Genomic DNA, 23638 nt, shown 5'->3' with positions numbered 1-23638 from the left:
AAATTAAAACTGCAGTGAGAGTCACCTATTAGAATGGCTAAAATGAGAAAGCCTGCTGGCAATACCAAGTGTTGATGAAGATAAACAACTAGAATTCTCCTATAGTATTGATGAAAATGTAAAATAATAAAAATATTTGGAAAATAATTTTATAATTTTTTAAGAAATTAAACACCTACCTACTGTATTTTCCAGTCATCCACTCCACTAGTTATTTACTGGAAAAAAAAAAGGAATTCACACAAAGAATTCATACACAGACTGATACATGAATACTTCTCAAATCTTTGTGTATAATAGCCCAAGGAATCTACAAAAAAAATTCCTAGACCTAGTAAGTGAGATGAGGAAGTCATAGGATATCAAAACAAACATACAAAATTCAGTATTTCCAGAGAGTAGCAACAATCATATGAAGACTCAAATTAAAAATACAATACCATTTACAATTGTTCAAATAAAATTAAGTGCTTAGGGGTTAGATACAGTTTCAATTGCCCAATTTGACCTTGGATTAGGAAACCCAAAGCACTCTACCCATGGGTAGAGTATAGGACTTGTATGGTGAAAACAATAAAATGCTTATGAAATAAATCAAAGATCTAAACAATGTACATACATACTATGTTCATGGATTGGCAGATTGAACATAGTAAAGAAAGGGAGAATAGGAGTAGAAGACAAAAATAGGAGCAAAGAGCAATGGCAATTAAAAAAAACAATAATGCATGTGATAAATATTAATTCAACTATATTAATACCAAAATCAGAGTGGTGCCTGGGTAGCTCAGTCCATTAAACATCCAACTTTGGCTCAGGCCATGATCTCATGGTTCATGGTTTGAGCCCTGTGTTGTGCTGACACCTCAGAGCCTGGAGTTTGCTTTGGATTTTGTGTCTCCCCCCCTCTCTGCTCCTCCCCTGCTCACACTCTGTCTCTCTCTCTCTCTCTCAAAAATAAGTAAACATTAAAAAAAAAAAACAAGATCAGAAATGAAAAGGGAGACATCAGTACAGATCCCATGAACATTAAAAGGATAATAAGTACTATGAACAGCTCTATGTTCATAGATTTGGTAACCTAGATGAAATGGACCAACTCCCTAAAAGACATAATCTTCCAAAACACATAGGAAGACACAATCTGAATAAGCTTATATCTATTTTAAAAATTGAATCAAGAATAAATAACCTTCCAAAAAAGAAAGCACCAGGCCCAGATGGGTTCACTGGTGAATTCTACCAAATATTTAAGGAAGAAATGATAACAATTCTCTACAATTTCTTTCAGAGGATAGAAGCAAATACTTCCTAACACATCCTGTGAGGACAGCATTACCCTACTATCAAAACAAACACATTACAAAAAATGAAAATTATTGACCAACATCTCTCATGAACACAGATGCAAAAATTCTCAACAAAATATTAGCAAATTGAATCCAACAATGTATAAAAAGAATTGTATACCACAACCAAGTGGGATTTATCTCAGGTATACAAGACTGGTTCAACATTTGAAAAATAATTAATGTAATCCATCATATCAAGAGAGTAAATAAGAAAAAAATCACATGATCTGATTAATAGATGCAGGACAAGCATTTGCCAAAATCCAACATCTATTCATGGTTTAAAAAAAAAAACACTCTCAGTAAAATAGGAATAGAAGGGAACTTACTCATCCTGAATTAAAGATTGCAAAAAAATCTACAGCTAACTTCACACTTACTGGTGAGAACTGAAGGCTTTCCCATTCAGGTCAAGTACAAGGCAAGGATGTGCCCTCTCACCATTCTTCAACATTGTGCTGGAAGTCCTTACTAATGCAGTAAGTCAGGAAAAGGAAATAAATGGTAGATAGATTGGGAGGGAAGAAACAAAACAGTCTCCAGTCATAGATGACATGACTGTCTACGTAGAAAATCCAAAAGAATTGACAAAGAAACTCCTGAAACTCATAAGCAATTATAGCAAGGTTGCAGTATACAAGACTAATACACAAAAGCCAATTGCTTTCCTACCTGCCAACAATTAAGTGAAATTTGAAATTAAAACCAGAATGCCATTTATATTAGTACTCCCCCCAAAAAATGAAATACTTAGGTATCTAACAAAATATATGCAAGATCTATACAAGGAAAAATAGAAAGCTTTGAAGAATGAAATTTTAAAAAGAACTAAATAAATGGGGAAAGTTTCCATGTTCATAGATAGGATGACTCATATTATCAAGATGTCAGTTCTTACCAAATTAGTCTATAGATTCAATGCAATCACAACGAAAATCCTAGCAAGCTAAACTTGTGAATATCAATAAGCCAATTCTAAAATTTATATGGAGAGGTAAAAGACCCGGAATAGCCAACACAATATTGAAGGAGAAGAACAATGTTGGTAGATTGACACTATCTGACTTTAAGACTTACCAGAAAGCTACGGTAATCAAGAGTGTGATATTGCTGAAAGAACAGACAAATGGATCAATGAACAGAATAGCCCAGAAATAAACCCAAATACAGCCAACTGATCTTTGACAAAGGAGCAAAGGCAATGCAATGGAGCAGTGACGGTCTCTTCAACAAATGTTTCTGGAATACTAGACATTCACATGCAAAAAAATTGAATGTAGACACAAAACCTTACACCCTTCACAAAAATTAAGCTCATAAAGGGTCAAATTAACTCACAATGGGCCACTTTAAAATGTAAATGCAAAAACACAAAACTCCTACAAGGTAACACAGGAGAGTGTACTGATGTCTTTTTAGATACTACACCAAAGACATGATCCATGACAGAAATAATTGATAAGGGGGATTTCTTTAAAATTAAAGACTTCTGGGGTGCCCAGGTAACACAGTCAGGTAAGCTCTTGATCTCTGCTCAGGTCATGATCTCACGGTTTATGGGTTTGAGCCCTGCATCGGGCTCTGCACTGGTGGTGCCGTGTCTGCCTGGGATTCTGTCTTTCCTTCTCTCAGCCCTCCCCCACTTGGGTTCTCTCTCTCTCTCTCTCTCTCTCTCTCTCTCTCTCTCTCTCTCTCTCTCAAAATAAATAAATAAACATAATAAAAATTTTTAATTAAAAACTTCTGCTCTGCAAAAGACATATAAAGAGAACGAGAAGACAAGCCACAGACTAGGAGAATATATTTGCAAAAGACATATCTGATAAAGGATGGTTACCTAAAATATGCAAAGAACTCTTAAAACACACAATAAGAAAACAACTCAATTTAAAAATGGGCCCAAACCCCAACAAACAACTCACCGAAGAAATTATACACATGACAAATAAGCACATTAAAAGGTGCTCCACATCATATGTCATCAGGGAAATGCAAATTAAAACAACAACAAGATACCACTATCGACTTATTAGAATGGCCAAAATCCAGAACGCTGACACCACCAAATGCTGGTGAGGATATGGAGTAACAAGCACTCTCATCCATTGTTGGTGGGAATATAAAATGGCGCAGCCACTTTGAAAGACGGTTTCGTGGCTTCTTGTACAACTAAGCACAGTCTTATCATATGACTCAGCAATTATGCTCGTTGGTATTTAACTAAAGAAAATTACCCGAAAGTTTTTGTCTACACAAGAATCTGCACAAAGATAGCAACTTTTTCAGAATCACCAAAACCTGAAGCAACGAAGATAGTTTTCAGTAGGTGAATACATAAATAAACAATGGTATACCCAGACAATAGAATACTATTCAGTGCTGAAAAGAAATGAACTATCAAGACATGAAGAGACATGAAGGAATCTCAAATGCATATTGCATAATATGATTCCAAATATAAGACATTCTAGAAAAGGCAATACGACGAAAACAAGAAAGATCAGTGATGGGGGCAAGGGATGAACAGGCAGATAACAGAGAATTTTTACGTCAGTTAAAGTACTCTGTATGATATTATAATGATATATGTCATTATACACTTGTCCAAACAGATAGAATGCATAACAGCAAGAGTGAACCCTATGGTAAACTATGGACTCTGGGTGATTATGGTATGCCAATATAGCTTCACCTTTGGTTAAAAAAAATATATCATTCTGGCGGGTGGTATTGATAATGGGGGAGGCCATGTAGGTGTAGGTGCAGGGGCTACATGGGAAATCTCCATACCTCCAATTTTGTTGTAAACCTAAAATTGCTCTAAAACAAAAGCCTTTTTAAGAAAGCATCCTTAGCCATGATACAAAAGCCTGGTCTATTTAAACAATTGATAAATCGGAAAAAAATAATAATAAAGAAATAATTGATAAATCGGACTTCATTTAATGAAAAACTTTTGCTCCCTGGAGATGATTATCATTACTATTAAAGTTTTATTTATTTAAGTAATCTCTACATCCAACATGGGGCTCACGGCCCCGAGATTAAGAGTTGCATCCTTTTTTAGGGGCACGTAGGTGGCTCAGTTGACTAAGTGTTTGACTTGGGCCCAGGTCATGATCTCACAGTTCATGAGTTCTCTGCTGTCAGCACAGAGCCTACTTCGGATCCTGTGTTCCCCTCTGTCTGCTCCTCCTCTGCTCGAGTGCTCTCTCTCTCAAGAATAAACAAAGAGTTGCATCCTTTTCTGAGTCAGCCAGGTGTTCCTGGAAGACCTTATTAAGATGAAAAAAACAAGCTACAGACCAGGAGAACCCATTTGTAAACCACATATCTCACAACAGACTCAGATCTAGAATGTATAAAGAACTCTCAGAACTCAAAAGTAAACAAACAAACAATTCAATTAGAAAATGGGCAAAAGACATGAGGAGACATTTCATCAAAGGAGATATACAGATGCCAAGTAAGCATGAGAAAAAGCTGAACATCATGAGCCGTTGGAAAAATGCAAATTAGAACCACAATGAGGTATCACTACATACTCATCATGACAGCTAAAATAAAAAATAAAAACAGTGCTAAAAGCAAATGGTGGCTAAGCGGCAGAGAAACTATCATTCATACATTGTTGGTGGGAATGTAAATGGTACACTTTGGGAAGCAAGTTAGCAGTTTCTTGAAAACTAAATGTGAAACAACCGTATGACCCACCAATCATGGAATCTGGGTGTTGATTCCAGAAAGATGAAAACTTGTGTTTGTCCAAAAACGTATACAAAATTGCTCATGGAAGCTTTGTTTGTAATAGGCAAACCTGGAAACAACCAAAATGTCCCCATGTAACAACTTCTCCCTGCCCCTGCCAGCTCCTAGCAACCTACATTCTACTTTCTGTCTCTGAATTTAACTACTCTAGGCACTTATACAATGCCCTCAAGGTTCATCTATGCTGTAGCATAGGTCAGAATCTCCTTCCTCTTTAAGGTGGAAGAATACTCCCTTTTACGTATATACCGCCTTTTGTTCATCCATCCATCCATTGATGGGCATGCATTGCTTCCACCTGGTGGCCGTTTTGACTAATGTTGCTCTGAACATGCGTACGGATCTGGAATTTCTGAAGGTGTGCCCCAGGACTCTGTTTCATAAACTCCTCTGGTGACTCTAATATACTTTATTTATTTTTTAAATATGTTTTATTCTTATAATTTTTTTAATGTTTGTTTATTTTGAGAGAGAGACAGAGTACAAGAGGGGGATGGGGCAGAGAGACAGGGAAACACAGAATCTGAAGCAGGCTCCAGGCTCTGAGCTGTCAGCACAGAGCCCAACGCGGGGCTCCAACTCACGAACTTCGAGATCATGACCTGAGCCAAAGTCCGATGCTCAACCAACTGAGCCACCTGGGCGCCCCTCTAATATACTTTAAAAGTTTGTGAACCACTACTCTAATTCAGGATTTCCTCACATGTAGATGGGCAAGGATTTGGGGTAGCCCTCACACACTATCATAGAGATCTGACTCACACATGAGAACGTCAGTCTTTTTCAAATTTTATGAATCATTCTGGTAAGATCAAAAGAAAAACCTTGGTTTGGTGTTATTTCTCTTGAACACCTAGTTCCAATTTCCCTTTTTAAGAAAGAGAGAGCAGCCCATGGATTCAGAGGCATCGGATTCTTCAGCAGACAATAAAAGCAGGGAGAACTCAGTGACATTGTTTTTCATTGCATTGGTGGTTGCATGACTATAAATTCCAAATGGTTTCTGACTTATGATAATAACGTAGCATTGCCTTTTAATGAATCTACTTATTATTTTTGTTTAAATTGAGCAATTTTTTTAAGCAAAAAAATATGGCCAGAGGTGTGTGAATAGGGCAAAACCTTGGGTAGCAATATGCCAGAGAATCAAGTCTGGGAAACACTGCTTCAAGGAACATTAACATTTGGAGTTTGCTCTCAACTTTTGGCACATGGAATGAGGAGAGCACCACACACTCACACACAGAAGCACACATCTAAGGCACTCAGTGGATGGCTCCTACATGCAGACATGGGATGGCACCTGCCACGTGCAGAAAGGCAGAGAAGCTTCCCCAGCAACCTCTTAAGCCAGAAAATCTTCACCCAAGCCTTAGAAGTGTGAGACAGCGATACTCTTTGCACTTTCTGGAAGGGTTTTCTTTTTCTCTTCCCTTAGTGTTGAGTAGTAAAATTATTTAAAGGCTTCAGCCTGTCCAGACTGTGATAAGGGGTCACCAAACGAGAGGCAAACATGTTCAACCACTGGCAGCTGGGATTAGGCAGTTTGTGCCCCAGGTGGGGGCCCTCTTCTTCGACTCAGATCTACCTAGAACGTGGCAGGTTTCTCGCTTAGGTGACAAGAAGCTGCCCCTAACAGTTACACTGTGAGCTAACGACAGTAGCTGCCACTGCATGGACTGTGTGCCAGGCACCGACCTCTCTCTCGTTAATTCTCACAACGCCCTAAAAGCTGACACTCAGCTCCATTCCGTGAATGAGGCAATGAGCTCAGAGAGGTGAATAGACCGACTCAAGGCACACAGCTCAGACTCGGGTCTGCCGGGCTTCCAAAATCTGCTTCACCATAAGTCATCATTTTGTCCAAGTTCTTTGCGACCTTGGCTTCCAGCTCCACTGGCCGTTTGCTTTCCTTGCGGTTTGCAAAGCAGAGACCCAGGAGAACAACTCCTGAGCAACAGCCCCTTCAAGATGCCACAGTTTTGGAACTCTACATCGGTCTATGAACATCTGTGGGACTTGATTAGGATTTCTGCTTGTTTGAATTTTCATGTTCTCAAAATATGGTTTCTAGTTACCACTCGAGTTGGCCACACGATGGAAAAATGGAAAGGGGCCTTTCATTTCCCATATTTCTAGGGCAGTTCATCCAGGCCGTGGCCTTATTAGGAAAAAGGAAGAGATGGGTTAGCAGATGAAGATTTACTGGCTGACAGCAGAAAATACTGTCAGGTGTATGTGCAGTGGTCGTGTGTGTGTGTGTGTGTGTGTGTGTGTGTGTGTGTGTTTCCTCTAAAAATCTTGCATTCTGAAATACACAGTCACTTTAAAAGGTTTCTGGTGTCGGTAAGTCCCGTGACACATCATCCCAATGAGAAAGTTTCCAAAACTCTTTTTCAAGCACTGGTGCATTTTTGAAAGAAAACAAACAAACAAACAAACCAAGCATACAGTCCTTAAAAACAAAAGTTACAGATTACACATCCGCTAAGGCAGCTTATTAAACTTATTTTAAAACCCCTGGCGTTTTGAAAACAGGGCAGGAGATGATTTAGGGGGTAATTTACTAGGTTCCTCTCCCCCAGAGAACATCTGAGAACATTTTCTCTAATAATAAAAGGCAAAGTACATGCAGTTGTGTAAACCGCAAATGCCCCACCAGTGCGTGAGTGAAGAAGCTCGCCAGCCTGGAGAAAGACCTTTCTGGTGTCTTCCGCAGAAACGATTTCCCCAGAGCTCTCCTGAGTTCAGTAGCGTGAAAAGAGTTCAGGGCGTGGAAAGAGGCAATTCTTGCGCTGGAAACATTCCGTGTGGAAGACATTATCCCAAATGAGTGTAAAGAGAACACATGTAAGCTGCGTGAGCTTGCAAACTCAGAGGGGAGGTCTCTTGTCACCGCTGTTAGTACTCCCCCCACCCCCACCCCCACCCCCAGCGGAAGCAGCGTCCCGAGAGCCGTTCAAAAAGCTTGGGAGGGGTGGGGGTGCTGCTGCTCACCCCCAAAACAAGACGCCTTCCCCAGGCAGGGGGTGGGAGGGGATGAATTAAAGGCGATTCTTAAATTTGGGAGAACCCTCAGCAAAAGAAATAAAAAATGAGAAGAGCACGGACGTGAGTCTGCCTGTTGCAAGAGTAGCATCTACGGAGCGCCCAGGGGAAAGGCAGAGCAGGGAGCTGAGCGCGGAGGGGCGCTGGGGGAGGGAACTTCGGCGAGCGCGTGGGTGCGGCAGCCCCAGGCTTCTCCACCTCTACCCCCCAGAAATCCCCCGGTGGTCTCGTTAAAACGCAGAGTCTGATCCCTTTGATCGAGGTGGGGCGGGGGGAGATCTGCATTTCGGACGAGCTCCCAGATATTACAGCGACCGCCGGCCCGCGGACCAAACTGAATAGCAAGGGATTTGCCCCCTGTGGTGAAGCAAGCCCTCCGGGGTTAGAGCAGAAGCGGGGCTTTCTGAAGCCTTCGATCAACCTCTAGGGTAGTAGCGACCTTAGAAAAGCAAGGACAGAAACAAACTGGACGGGCAGGGACGGGGCTGAAAACTGGCCAGAGGCAGGACCACGGTCCGAGAGGCTTTATGACAAGCAGGGTCTCTGCAGGGCAGCGGGGGGTGGAGGCGCTCGCCTTTTGGCTCTGCAAGCAAGCGTCGCGAGGGGTGGGGGCTTTGCGGGGAAGCGCAGGAGACGCGCCCTGGGACGCAGGTAGCAGCGGGACTCCCAGCTAGAGCGGGGGACCGGGGCCGGCCTGTCCTTACCTGCGCTCCCCCTGGTCCGTGTAGATGCTGAAGAAGAGCCCCTCCCTGAGGTCCCGGTACACCAGGCCCGAGAAACTGAGCTGCAGCTCATACCGGCTCCCGGGCTGCAGGGTCGCGCCGAGCTCCAGCACCATATACTGCATGTCGAAAGCGAACCACACGTCGTCCACGGGCACGCGACCCACCGCGCCGTCTCGGGGGCCAGAGGACAGAGGACCCCGCACCTCGGCGCTCTCGCAGTCCAGGAAGAGGCTGTGCAGCAGCAGCCGCGCGGTGGCCGCGGTGCAGCGCACGGTGATGTTCACGCGGCCGGTGAAGCTCAACGTCGGAGACTGGAACTCGTTCGGACGCAGCCGGGGCCACAGCTCCAGCTCATAGTGCAGAGGCATGAGCCAGGGCGGCAGGCGCAGCTGGTCCCAGGGGCCCGGGGGTCGCCAGTGGCCCGGGGTGGCCGTACCCGCCGGTTCACGAGTGGGGCGGGGCGGCCAGGTGGGCAGCTGCTCCTCCTGCGTGCCGCGCGGCGAGGACTCGGCGTCCGGGACCCCGCTGTGATGGAGGTCGGACGGCTGGACGCGCGCGCAGCGGCCGTACAGGGCGGCGAGCACCGCCAGCGCCAGCAGGAGCGCGGCGGCCAGCGCGGCCAGCATCAGGGCTACCGCGCGGCTCACGTAGAAGCCAGAGCTGGAAGGGGGCCCCATGGCTGGGGCCGGGGCGAGGGCAGGGCGACAGCCGGGAGACCTCGGCGGCTCAAATCGTGGCCCGGGTGCTCAGTGATGGGACCCCCTTCGCTCTTCTGCTCTGTACCGTCCCGCCTCCTCCTCCGCGAGGAGCTGGGGAGACAGGAGCGAACGGTTGGGACCACGGCTTCCCCCTCCCAGCTAATCAGATCCAGGTCCCTGCCCACCCACCCCCGCCCCGCCGGAGCCTGGGGAAGAGGCGGATCCCGCGCACCGCAGCGCGCGCCCCTTTGGGTCCAAAGGAAAAGACCTCGCACAAGAGGCTTCCAGAGACGACGCGCTAAGGGGACGGTCGGACCACACTCGAACTTAGACACTTCCGACGAGGATGTTTGGATTTATGGGATTTGTTCGATGCGCCCCAGTGCGGTCTCAGGTGTTGTCGGAAAAGAGACAAGTGCAGGGCCCACGCTGCTCCTTGACTGCCGGACGGTCTGCGGACAGCACACCTGCTGGCCATCAGCTGGGGAAGCCAGGGCTAGGGGTTGGGTGAGGGGCTTAAGGATCGGGACTTTTGGAGACGCACTCTGAAATGACCCTCAGAAGGACATCCACGCCATCAGAACTAACTCCCGGAGCCAAACCGTTGGGCCTACATTCGCCTCCTGAATAAGCTCAGGACTCACGCAGCCCAGGAAGAGAGTGCGAAGATGGAGACAAGGGCAGGAGTCCCCGAGCCTTTCCGAGCTGGCGAGGTGGGGCCGGAGGAGGGGCCGACCGAAAGGCAAGGGGAGTTCCTCCGGGGCTGCGGGGTGGAGAGGGGTCGTCCCTGGGAAAGGGGACGTTCTGATTTCCAAACCGGTCCGTTTCAAGCCATAGTAGTGCGGCCAGCCTTTCCACTCGGAAACTGCCGGGGCGGGACCCGTGTCCCAGGCGGTGCCCCAGTCGGTGAGATCTTTGGCTTGCCGGGCATCTGTTTGCTATTTAGCCCGTGCTGGGGAGAGTTCCCCGGCCTGGGAGCGGAGCTCCGAGTCTGCAAGCAAGCGCTCGCGTGCGTTGCGAATGGGGTTGCGCGTACTCCGGAGGCACTGGGGGAGGCGAGAGGGTGGTTAAAAATTCTCTTGCTGGCTGAAGATTTACTTGAGCGCATCCCATCTTCAGACTTTCAGAACTCAGAGAAAATTTCCATCTCTGCCAGAAAACAGTTTTCACGCTCCTGCTAGGTCCCATCCAAGGAGGAAACCCTTCCACCTGAGTTCAGAGGTGGGGTAAACCAAGGTGATTCCCCTGGCAAATTGACCTTCCCAATGAAATTAATCACGTTAAAAATAAACTTCCGGAACGGGACAGGGCGGAAGAAGGAAACTTCGACACCAAGCTCACACAGATGGTTGTGCTGTAATCTGTCGACAGACCCGTGTCCCGATTACAGGTTTGACCTGCTTTCTTCAGCAATGAAACGATCATATTTGAAAATAATGGTGGCCACCTGCATCACTTCCAGAAGGTCCTGGGTAGAGCTGAGGGAGAAACAGCTCCTTCTGTTGGAACTGTGTGCTACTGAGCTAGTGGGGTGTCCCAGATGTAGAGCTAATAATTGTCCTTACCACCCACAGGACAATTTCTTGAAGGATTCCAGACTCCCAAGGAAATGTTAAAGAGATAAAAGGAGTCAGTAACTGAGTTACTTCAAATTCGTATTAGAGGTGTTCCTCCCCTCAGTTTGTCATTAAACAAATAGAAATTGGCCACCACACAAAGACTCAAAGTAATAAAATGGCACCAAATGATTCTGAGAAATCTTTCATGTCACTCAAAAGTTGCTAAATAACACACTAGCTGAGTCATGCTTATGTCAATTACTTAAAAACTGGAGAATATTATTACATGAAATTTCTGACACTTCAGGGAAAGAATAGTTCTGGGAAATAGACCATTTTCCAGGAATACATTCACTAAAAATTTTAACAAAAAAAAAAATTTTTTTTCAAGTAGGCTTCACGACCAGCACCAAGCCCCAAGGCGGGGCTTGAATTCATGACCCTGAGATCAGGACCTGAGCTGAGATTAAGAGACCCATGCTTAACAGACCGAACCACCCACGTGCCCCTAAAAACAAACAAAAAACTTGAGATGCTCAGAAAATCCACTCACTACTCAGACCAGCTAAAAGCAGTGATTCTCCATTCAATGCAATCCCAATCAAAATTGCACCAGCATTCTTCTCGAAACTAGAACAAGCAATCCTAAAATTCATATGGAACCACAAAAGGCCCCGAATAGCCAAAGGAATTTTGAAGAAGAAGACCAAAGCAGGAGGAATCACAATCCCAGACTTTAGCCTCTACTACAAAGCTGTCATCATCAAGACAGCATGGTATTGGCACAAAAACAGACACATAGACCAATGGAATAGAATAGAAACCCCAGAACTAGACCCACAAATGTATGGCCAACTCATCTTTGACAAAGCAGGAAAGAACATCCAATGGAAAAAAGACAGCCTCTTTAACAAATGGTGTTGGGAGAACTGGACAGCAACATGCAGAAGGTTGAAACTAGACCACTTTCTCACACCATTCACAAAAATAAACTCAAAATGGATAAAGGACCTGAATGTGAGACAGGAAACCATCAAAACCTTAGAGGAGAAAGCAGGAAAAGACCTCTCTGACCTCAGCCGTAGCAATCTCTTACTCGACACATCCCCAAAGGCAAGGGAATTAAAAGCAAAAGTGAATTACTGGGACCTTATGAAGATAAAAAGCTTCTGCACAGCAAAGGAAACAACCCACAAAACTAAAAGGCAACCAACGGAATGGGAAAAGATATTCGCAAATGACATATCGGACAAAGGGCTAGTATCCAAAATCTATAAAGAGCTCACCAAACTCCACACCCAAAAAACAAATAACCCAGTGAAGAAATGGGTAGAAAACATGAATAGACACTTCTCTAAAGAAGACATCCGGATGGCCAACAGGCACACAAAAAGATGTTCAGCGTCGCTCCTTATCAGGGAAATACAAATCAAAACCACACTCAGGTATCACCTCACGCCAGTCAGAGTAGCCAAAATGAACAAATCAGGAGACTATAGATGCTGGAGAGGATGTGGAGAAACGGGAACCCTCTTGCACTGTTGGTGGGAATGCAAATTGGTGCAGCCGCTCTGGAAAGCAGTGTGGAGGTTCCTCAGAAAATTAAAAATAGACCTACCCTATGACCCAGCAATAGCACTGCTAGGAATTTACCCAAGGGATACAGGAGTACTGATGCATAGGGCCACTTGTACCCCAATGTTCATAGCAGCACTCTCAACAATAGCCAAATTATGGAAAGAGCCTAAATGTCCATCAACTGATGAATGGATAAAGAAATTGTGGTTTATATACACAATGGAATATTACGTGGCAATGAGAAAAAATGAAATATGGCCTTTTGTAGCAACATGGATGGAACTGGAGAGTGTGATGCTAAGTGAAATAAGCCATACAGAGAAAGACAGATACCATATGGTTTCACTCTTATGTGGATCCTGAGAAACTTAACAGGAACCCATGGGGGAGGGGAAGGAAAAAAAAAAAAAAGAGGTTAGAGTGGGAGAGAGCCAAAGCATAAGAGACTGTTAAAAACTGAGAACAAACTGAGGGTTGATGGGGGGTGGGAGGGAGGAGAGGGTGGGTGATGGGTATTTAGGAGGACACCTTTTGGGATGACCACTGGGTGTTGTATGGAAACCAATTTGTCAATAAATTTCATAAAAAAAAAAAAAAGCAGTGATTCTCAACTGGAGGTGCTTTTGCTGACTCTCTCCTGGGCATTTGACAATTTTTGGAGACTTTCGATTGTCACAACTTTGAAGGGTTGGCGGGGGTGGGGGACTGGGGGAGCGAGTTCTATTGGCATCTAGTGGGTAGAGGTCCAGGCTTTTATATACTGTCCAAATGGGACTTCACCTTTGCATCTTTGTACCTATTTACTTTTGTTTATGCTTATGCTTTGACATGTCTATTATTCTTGCATCTTTTAAAAAAAAATTTAAAAGCTTTATTTATTTATTGAGAGAGCACACACGGGGGAGGGACAGAGAGAGGGAGAGAGAGAGAATCCCAGGCAGGCCCTACATTATCAGCCTGTCGCAGGGCTCAAACTCATGAACAGCGAGATCCTGACCTGAGCTGAAACCAAGAGTCCAATGCTTAACCGACTGAGCCACCGGGTGCCCCTATTCTTCCATCTTTATATCTTGGTACTTATTATGAACTTCTGTGATACTTTATTATTTCCCTTGGGCCATATGACTCAATTTTTCTTTTCATTTTTCTTCATTTACTTTGAAAATCTGATTTTTTTGAATGGGTAATATAGTCATAAGGCTCAACAATCAAAACAGTATGGACAGTTATGTTGAGATATCTTGCTTCCACTGCTTCCATAGTTTTTATGTGTATCTTCTCTGTGTTTCCTTACACAATTGCATACTCTTGTATCTCTCCCCTTTCTTACATAAGAAATAGTGTAGTAAAGTGCACTCTGCACCTTGCATTTTCATTTAACATTATATTCTGGGGATCTTTCTATATCACTCCACAGATATCTTTCACATTCATTTCTACAGCTGCATTGTATGGCTATACTATTGCAGAGATTTTCTTAGTTTGGTTATTTGGACGGATTCACCAGACTCCACAGAGTATCTTCACATAGGCTTGTATTTAAAGGCACAGGAGGGGCGCCTGGGTGGCTCAGTCGTTTAAGCATCCGACTTCAGCTTAGGTCATGATCTCACGGTCTGTGGGTTCAAGCAACGCGTCATACTCTGTGCTGACAGCTCAGAGCCTGGAGCCTGCTTCCGGTTCTGTGTCTCTCTGCCCCTCCCCACTCACGCTCCTCTCTCTCTCTCTCTCTCTCTCTCTCTGGAAAACAAAGGCAAAGGATACAGTGCAGCAACAGAGATTACAGACAAGTATAGGAGGTCAGAGAGACATCACCAGTGCCAGCTCCCCAAGGGCCCTTATTTGCATAAACGGTCCCTGCTGTGTCACCAGCTCAGTCCACCAAGGTCTGTGAGAGGAACCTTGTTTACAGAAAGCTCAAAGGAGAAACTCTTAGAGAACCCCTTTTAAATAATCAAGCCAGGTATATCAGACCCATAAATCCAACTGCAAACTACCAGTAACAAAACTAACGCTAGGGGTCTCCAGGGAGAATTTCAGACCTGAGTCAACACATAATAAATTGATCAAGAGTCAGAAACCAAATAACCAGAATTAAGGCAGAGGAAGGAGCATTGAAAATCCTCTCCTCCGTGAAAGCAAGGTGAATGCTGGGAAAAAATGGTCTGAATTAACTATTTCAGAACTCTGGGAAATAGCCAAAATCTTGGAGCAATCTGGAGAGTGTGTGTTCAAAAATAAACAAACAGCCCAATCTCAGTTAAAAAGAAACAAACCTGAGCTTTATAACATTCTAACTTGCTTTATTCTCATTTCCTTCTTCTCAGCTCTGCAGTAGCCTTAAAAATCAACAGCCTGCTATCATGGTGCAAATCAGTAGCCTGGCCACCACTGGAAGGAGCATATAGTCCCTTTAAAGACCCTTTAAAGCCTCATTCTCAGAGAATTGTCATATTTGAACTACCGGGGGGTTCCCTGGAAGACTGCTCTCAAGGTTATCTTTATTTGACCTGATTCACAGTTCAGTCTGTGTGAACAGCCTTTCCTAAGGGGCACTGGTTGAAAATAACCATTGGCAATTGTTTAATTTTGCAACTGCCTGAGGCGGGCAAAAAATTGAAGCAAACATTAAGCTTGTCAGAAAGTTTAAAAGGAAACGTTCAGGAATTATATAACTAGAGGGGGCTTTGAAAAGCTCCAACAGATTCCTGAAAAACTAAAAGGCCATATGCCTGCTATGGGCCATGCACACAACTAAGGCTACCCACATGCTTGGAAAAGACCCAAGAAAGCCCTAAGCACATCCAGCTTATCTTGAGGCATTGCTCAAACTGGATGTCAAGCCTAAGACAGAGTTGTCAACTGCCTGGTTGAATGTTGAAGGAATACCTCAACACCTACACAGAGCCCCTTGGCAAAACCTGGGAGATTTAGGGGGCCTGGGTGGCTCAGCGGGTTGAGTGTCTGACTTCAGCTCAGGTCATGATTTCACGGTTCATGGGTTCAAGCCCCACAGTGGGCTCTCTGTTGTCAGTGCAGAGCCCGCTTCAGATCCTCTGTCCCCTACTCTCCTGTGCCCCTCCTGCTCACTCTCTCTCTCTCTCTCTCTCTCTCTCTCTCAAAAATAAATAAAAACATTTTTAAAAATCTTAAAAAATGGGAGATTTACTGGTTCCAGGTATTCAGGGGACTCTCTGTCTCACCATTAGCTAACCTCTAAGCTAATGAGCAAAGACATAAGTAGCCACCAAAACAAAGAATACAGACTTTACTGAATTCATTCAGAAAAGCCTCTAAGCATACAAATAACTACAACCATAATCAGCAACAAGTCCTGAAAGGGCAAGAGATCTTAGACTTGTCATATTATTTAACACATTGTGTTTCCCACAGCAACAAAAAATTATGAGACATACAAGGAAACACAAATGAATGCCCATACACAGAGAAAAGTCATCAATAGAAAGTGTCCCTAAGGACTTTCAAACATTGGGTTTATTAGACAAAGACTTTGAATTAGTTATTTTAAATAAGGTTGAATGAACCAAAAGAAACCATGTCTAAAGAGCTAAAGGGAAGTAGGGGAATAATATCTCATCAAATGCAAAATATCAATAAAAAGATTAAGACCTAAAAAAAATGAATCAAATAGAAATTCTAGAGCTGAAAGTGCAGTAACTGAAAATTTAAAAATCACTAAAGGGCCTTAACAGCAGTTTTTTTCGTTTTGTTTGTTTGTTTGCTTGTTTTTTATCGGAAAGGAGAAATAATCAATGAGATTGAAGATAGGCTAAATGAGATTATTCAGTCTGAGTAACATAAAGGAAAAAAGAAAAAAGAAAAATGAAGAGGGCTTAACAGAACTGTGGGATACCATGAAGCTGACTAGTGTACAGATTGTAGAAGTTCCAGAAGGAAAATAGCAAGAGAAGGGGGCAGAGACATGACTTGAAGAAATAATGTCCAAAAATTCCCCCAATTTTTTGCAAGAATCAAATCTACAAATCTAACAAAGCTCAACAAATTGCAAGTAGGATAAATTCAAAGAAATGCGTACCAAGACACATTATACTCAAACTGTCGACAGCCAAGGACAAAGAGAGAATCCTGCAAGCAGCAAGGCAGATGTGATTTTTCACATACAAGAGACTCCCATTAAGACTACCAGCTGACTGTTCATCAGAAATCTTGGAGATGAGAAGGTTGATCTGTTCAAAGTGCCAGAAAAAAAATCCCTATCAACTGATAATTCTATATCCAGCAAAACTGTTCTTCAAAAATGAGGGAGACATAAGACATTCCCAGATAAACAAAAGCTGAAGGTGTTTGGAACCACTAGACCTACCCTTCAAGAAATACTAAGAGGAGTCCAGGTTAAAATGAAAGGACACTGGGCAGTACCTCAAAGAAGAAATAAAGATCTCTGAGAAAGGTAAACAGATGGGCAATTATAAAAGCTAGTAGTATTGTAATTTTTGGTTTGTAAGTCCATTTTTTAATTCTCTATGTGATTTAAAAGACAAGGCATAGAGGTGCCTGGGTGGCTCAATCAGTTGAGCATTTGACTCCGGTTCAGGTCATGATCTCAGAGTTCTTGAGTTCAAGCCCCACAGTGGGCTCGCTGCTGTCAGCACAGAGCCTGCTTCAGATCCTCTGGCCACTTCTCACTGCCTCTCCTCCGCTAGTACTCCGTCTCTCTCAAAAATAAATAAGCATTTTAAAAAAAAGACAAAGGCATAAAGACAAATATTAATTTATGTTACTGAACACACAATGTATAAAGATGTAATCTGTGTCATCATTAACAGGAAGGGGGGATTGAACTGTATGGGAGCAGAGTCTTTGTATGTTACTGAAGTTAGTTTGTATAAATTCAAATGAGGTTGGTATGACTTTAGAATGTTAAATATAGTCCCCCTGGAAATTACAAAGAAGATCTTTAGATTATGCACATAATGAAATGAGAAAGGAATCAAAATATTTCAATCAAATACCAACTAAACACAAAAGAAGGCACTAATGGGGGAAATGGAAAAAAATTACAAGACATATAGAAAACGTATAGCAAAATGGCAGAACTAAATCCCTCCTCATAGTAATTTTCTTTAAATGTAAATGAATTAAACTCTGCAACCAAAAGACAGAGCTTGGCAGAATGATTTTTTTTTAAACATGACTTAGTTACCTGTTGTCTACAAGAGACTCATTTTAGATCCAAAGACATGTGTTCAGGGACGCCTGGGTGGCGCAGTCGGTTAAGCGTCCGACCTCAGCCAGGTCACGATCTCGCGGTCCGAGAGTTCGAGCCCCGCGTCAGACTCTGGGCTGATGGCTCAGAGCCTGGAGCCTGTTTCCGATTCTGTGTCTCCCTCTCTCTCTGCCCCTCCCCCATTCATGCTCTGTCTCTCTCTGTCGCAAAAATAAATAAACGTTGAAAAAAAAATTTTTTTTTTCAAAGACATGTGTTCAAAGTGAAAGAAGGGAAAACAATATTCCATGCTTATAGTAACCGAAAGAGAACTGAGCTGGCTATACTAATATCAGACAAAATAGACTTTTAATCAAAAAATGTTACAAAAGAAAAAGGATATTACATACCAGTAAGAGGTTCAATACAGTAAGATGTAAGAATTATAAACATTTATACACATCTATAACATATCCTCAAAATACATAAAGCAAAAATTAACAAAGTCTAAGGGAGAACTAGACAGTTCCACAATAATATTCTACAATAATAGTTGGAGACTTCAGCATCCCACTTTCAGTAATGGATAGATCAATCAGCTGGGTAATAAGTAAGGAATTAGAAGACTTGAACAATACAAGAAACCACCTAGGCCTAACAGTCTATACACAACATTCCACCCAAACAACAGCAGAATACCCATTCTTTTCAAGCACACCTGAGATTTCTCCATGGATAGGCCATATGTTAGGCCAGAAAACAATTCTCAATTAATTTAAAAGAAAGACATTATTCAAAGCATCTTTTCTGAACATAGCAAGATGAAGTCAGAAATAAATAACAGAAAGAAAATTGAAAAATTCACAAATATGTGGAAATTAAACAACACAAATCTCAAACAACTAATGGGTCAATGCTCAGAGGGAAGTTGATAGCTATAAATGTATAAATGTCTACATTAAAAAAGAATAAAGATCTCAAATCAGTAACCTAAATTTAGCAAACTAAAGTTGAAAATAGGAAATAATAAAGATTAGAGTGGAGACAAAGAAAATAGAGAATAGAAAAATAATAGAGAAAATCAATGGAAATAAATATGGTTCCCGGAGAAGATCAACAAAATTGACAAACCATTGGTTAGACTGACAGAAAAAAAAGAGAGAAGACATAAAAAAATGAAATCAGAAATTAAGGTGGAGACATTACTATCAGCTTTACAGAGATCAAGAGGAATATAACAGAAAATATAAGCAATTATATGCCAGCAAATTAGTTAACTCAAAGAAATGGACAAATTTTCTGAAATACACAAATTACTTAAGCTGACTCAAAAAGAGATAGAAAATCTCAACAGACTACAACAAGTAAAGAAATTGAGGGGCTCCTGGGTGGCTCAGTCAGTTAAGCTTCCGACTTTGGTTCAGGACATGATCTCATGGTCCGTGAGTTCAAGCCCTGCATCTATGCTGACAGCTCAGAGACTGGAGCCTGCTTCAGATTCTGTGTCTCCCTCTCTCTCTGCCCCTCTCCTGCTCATACTCTGTCCTCTCTTTCAAAATAAATACATAAACATTAAAGAAAAATCTTTATGAATATAGTTGCAAAATTCTCCAGAAAATATTAGCAAATAAAATCCAGGAGAGTTAAAAGGATTATTCATCATGACCAAGTGGAATTTCTACCCCAAATGGAGGGGTGGTTCAACACAAGAAAATGCATCAACACATTAATAGAGCATGATCATCTCAATTGATACAGAAAAAAAGCATTTCACAGAATACAACCTTTTATTTATAAAAACTTATATTGATAAAACTTCTCAGACACTAGGAATAGAAGGAAAGTTACTCAACATGATAAAGAATATTTATGAAAAGCCCACAACTGATAACATATTCAACAGTGAAAGACTGAATACTCCCCCCTGCCCAAAGATCAGGAACAAGACAAGCGTGTTTGCCTTTATTGCTGCTATTCAACATTGTACTGCAAGTTCTAGCCAGAGCTATTAGACAAGAAAAAAATAAATAAATAAAAGCAACCCAAATTGGAAAGAAAGAGATAAAATTATCTCTTTGCAGAAGACATGATCCTATGTACAGAAAATCCCAAAGAATTCACATGAAAGGTATTGTAGCTAAAAAATGAACTCAGCAAAGTTGCAGGATATAAGATCAACACACAAAAATCGGTTCTGTTTCTATATGCCAGCAATGAACAGTCTGAAAGGGAAATTGGGAAAGCAATTGTGTTTAAAATAGCACCTAAAAGAATCAAATACTTAGGAATAAATCGAAACAAGAACGTGAAAGACTTATATGACGAAAATGATAAAACATTGCTGAAATGATTTAAAGAAAATCTAAATAAATGGAAAGATATCCCATATTCATCAATAGGAAAACTTAACATTGTTAAGATGCTCATGTCACACAAAATGACATACAGATTCAACACAATCCCTATCAAAATCCCAACAGCCTATTTCACAGAAATAGAAAAGCCGGTACTCAAATTCATATGATTTACAATGGCCCCAAATAGCCAATGTAATCTTTAGAAAGTCGATGGACAAACACTTCTTGACTTTGAAATTCAATATAAAGCTTAAGTAATTAAAACAGTGTGGCACTGGCATGGGGATAAATATATAGATCAACAGAATAAAATAGAGAGCCCAGAAATAAAGTTTTGTATGTGGTCAGTTGATTATAATTGTATTTCTTTAGAGAGAGATAGAGAACATTGGGGAGGGGCATAAGTAGAGGAAGAGAGAGATTCTTAAGCAGGCTCCACACCCAGAGCAGAACCTGACGTGGGGCTCCATCTCACAACCGTGAGATCATGACCTGAGCCGAAATCAAGAGTCAGATGCTTAACCAACTGAGCTACCCACATGCTCCTGGTCAGTTGACTTTCCACAAGTATGCTGAGACTGTTCAATGGGGGAAGGACAGTCTTTTCAACAGATGGTGCTAGGAAAACTGGATATCCATACACAAAAGAATGAAACTGGAACCTTACTTCACACCATCTAAAAATAATAAACTCAAAGTGGATCAAAGACCTAAACATAAAAGCTAAAAACCTAAAACTTGTAGAAGAAAACTTTGGAGAAAGTATTTATGACATGGGATTTGGTGATGACTTCATGAATGTGACATCAAAGACACAGAGAGTAAAAGAAACTTAAGTTGGACATTATCAAAATTAAGTACTTTTGTGCTTCAAAAGATACTGTCAAGAAAACAAAAGAACCTAAAGAATGAGAATATTTTTATATTATATATCTGATAAGGTATTAACATACCTTATATGTAATATAATATAGTATATATTAATAATTATATTTATGAATATGAGCATAGTAATTAATGTTAATATAATTATGTTATATATTAATAGTTATATTATAATGTAATTATTAATTAATATAATATTGATATACTACAATAATACTAATATGTTATTTTATTAATATAAAAAGAAGTCCTACAATTCAACAACAAAAAACAAACAACCCAATTCAAAAATGGGAAAATGACTTGAATCGACAATTCTCCAAAGAAGACAGGCAAGCAGTCAAATAAGCACATAAAAAGATGCCTGACATCATTACTTATTAGGGAATGCAAATTAAAACCAAAATGAGATACAATTTCATACCCATTAGGATTGCTACAATTAAAAAAAAAAGTAAACTAAGTGTTGGCAAGGATGTGGAAAAACTATCATGCATTGCTGGTGGGAACGTAAAATGATGCAGCCTCTGTGGAAAACGGTTTGGTGGTTTCTCAAAAGATTAAACACAGAACTTCCATATGACCAAGCATATCCTACTCCTATGTATATATATCCATAATAATTGAAAACAGGGAATCAAAAAGACATTTGTATACCAACGTTCATAGCAACATTTCTCACCACACCCAAAAGGTAGAAACCCAAATGTCCAGCAACAGATGAGTGTATAAACACAATGTGGTATATACATACAATGGAATATTATTCTGCCATGAAAAGGATTGAAATGTTGATTTATGCTACATGGATGGGATTTGAAAGCATGCTTAGGAAAGTAAGCTGACACAGAAAAGTAAATATTGTGTGATCGTGTGAGGTTATATGGCGTTACCTGGAAGAGGCAAACACACAGAGACAGAAGGCAGGTTAGAGGTTACCAGGGCCTGGGGGGAGGGGAAAGGGAAAATTATTGTTTAATGGGTAAAAAGTTTTTGTTGGGATTGATGAAAAAGCTTCAGGTATAGATAGTGGTAATGTTTACACAACAGTGTGAATGTATTTAATGCCATTGAATTATACACTGAGAAATGGTTAAAATGGTAAAGCTTATGATATATATATAGAGAGATAGGTATATATGATATATACATCATGTACACACATATATATGATATATATACATTATATATATACACCATTAAAAACAGACTGTAAATCTAAGCATAATAGTAAGATTTTATTATTAATAGTGATCAAGATCGATTACTCAATAAAATTCAGGAATATGCAGACAGCATTAGGTTAAGAGTTGTTGTCACTGTCTGGGTGTTTTAGTCCATGAATGATTGTTTACAATTGTATGTGTTGCTTTGGAAATGTAACAGTTGAGCTTCTATGGGAAAAAATAAGAATCTTTTTGGAAAAAATAAATACTATGTTGGAATAAAAGATTAGAAGAGGGGTACCTGAGTGGCTCAGTCGGTTGAGGGCCCAATTCTTGATATTGGCTCAGGTCATGATCCTAGGGTCATAGGATCAAGCCCCAAGTCAGGCTCTGAGTTGAGCGTGTAGCCTGCTTAAGATTCTCTCTCTTTCCCTCTGCCCCCTCCCCCACTCAGTGTCTCTCTCTCTCTCTCTCTCTCTCTCTCAAAAAAAAAAAAAAAAATTAAAAAAAAAAAAAAAGGACCAGGGGCACCTGGGTAGCTCAGTTGGTTAGCCATCCAACTCTTTTTTTTTTTTTAAGGTTTTCTTTTAATGCTTATTTATTTTTGAGAGACAAAGAGAGAGAGAGCAAGCAGGAGAGGGGCAGAGAGAGAAGAAGACACAGAATCTGAAGCAGGCTCCAGGCTCTGAGCTGTCAGTACAAAGACCAATGCAGGGCTTGAACCCAAGCATGAACCGAATTGTGAGATCATGACCTGAGCTGAAGTTGGATAGTTAACCGACTGAGCCACCCAGGCTGCCCAAATGATTGTGGCTCAGGTCATGATCTCATGGTTTGTGAGACTGAACCCCACATGGCCTCTGACAGTGCAGAGCCTGCTTGGGATTCTCTGTCTCCCTCTCTCTCTGCCCCTCCTCCAGTTGCGTTCCCTCTCTCTCTCTCTCAAAATAAATAATTTAAAAAAAAAAAACCAGAAGAAATAAGAAAAAAGAAAGTGGGGCACCTGGGTGGCTCAGTTGGTTAAGCGTCCAACTTCAGCTCAGATCATGATCTCGCAGTCTGTGAGTTTGAGCCCCACATCAGGTTCTGTGCTAACAGCTGAGAGACTAGAGCCTGCTTCAGATTCTGTGTCTCCCTGCTCTTTCCCCACTCGCACTCTCTCTCTCTCAAAATTAAATAAACATTAAAAAGTTTTTTAAAAAAAAGAAAAAAGAAAGAAAACATTACCAGCATCCCCTAGAAACCTTGTTACAATTCCCTCCTGATGGTAAATCCCCCTTCCCCCTAAAACTCCTGTCTTCTTAGTTTTACAAT

The 23638-nt window shown here is 41.6% G+C and overlaps 1 protein-coding gene across 1 annotated transcript in view; it reads right to left on the bottom strand.

Annotated features, from left to right (window-relative positions):
• LVRN (laeverin) overlaps positions 1–9730 on the bottom strand; it is a 74141-nt gene extending 64411 nt beyond the window's left edge. Inside the window, exon 1 of the mRNA XM_043568057.1 lies at positions 8873–9730. Within this exon, the coding sequence (XP_043423992.1) occupies positions 8873–9570 (698 nt within the window). The 5' untranslated portion in view covers positions 9571–9730. The remainder of the gene's footprint in view (positions 1–8872) is intronic.
• Positions 9731–23638: the final 13908 nt, after the last annotated feature.

Source organism: Prionailurus bengalensis, chromosome A1 (genome assembly GCF_016509475.1).
Source record: "Prionailurus bengalensis isolate Pbe53 chromosome A1, Fcat_Pben_1.1_paternal_pri, whole genome shotgun sequence".
NCBI classification, from domain to species: Eukaryota; Metazoa; Chordata; class Mammalia; order Carnivora; family Felidae; genus Prionailurus; species Prionailurus bengalensis.
Note: the sequence above shows the minus strand (reverse complement) of the source record. Positions and strands in the feature narration are given on the sequence as shown.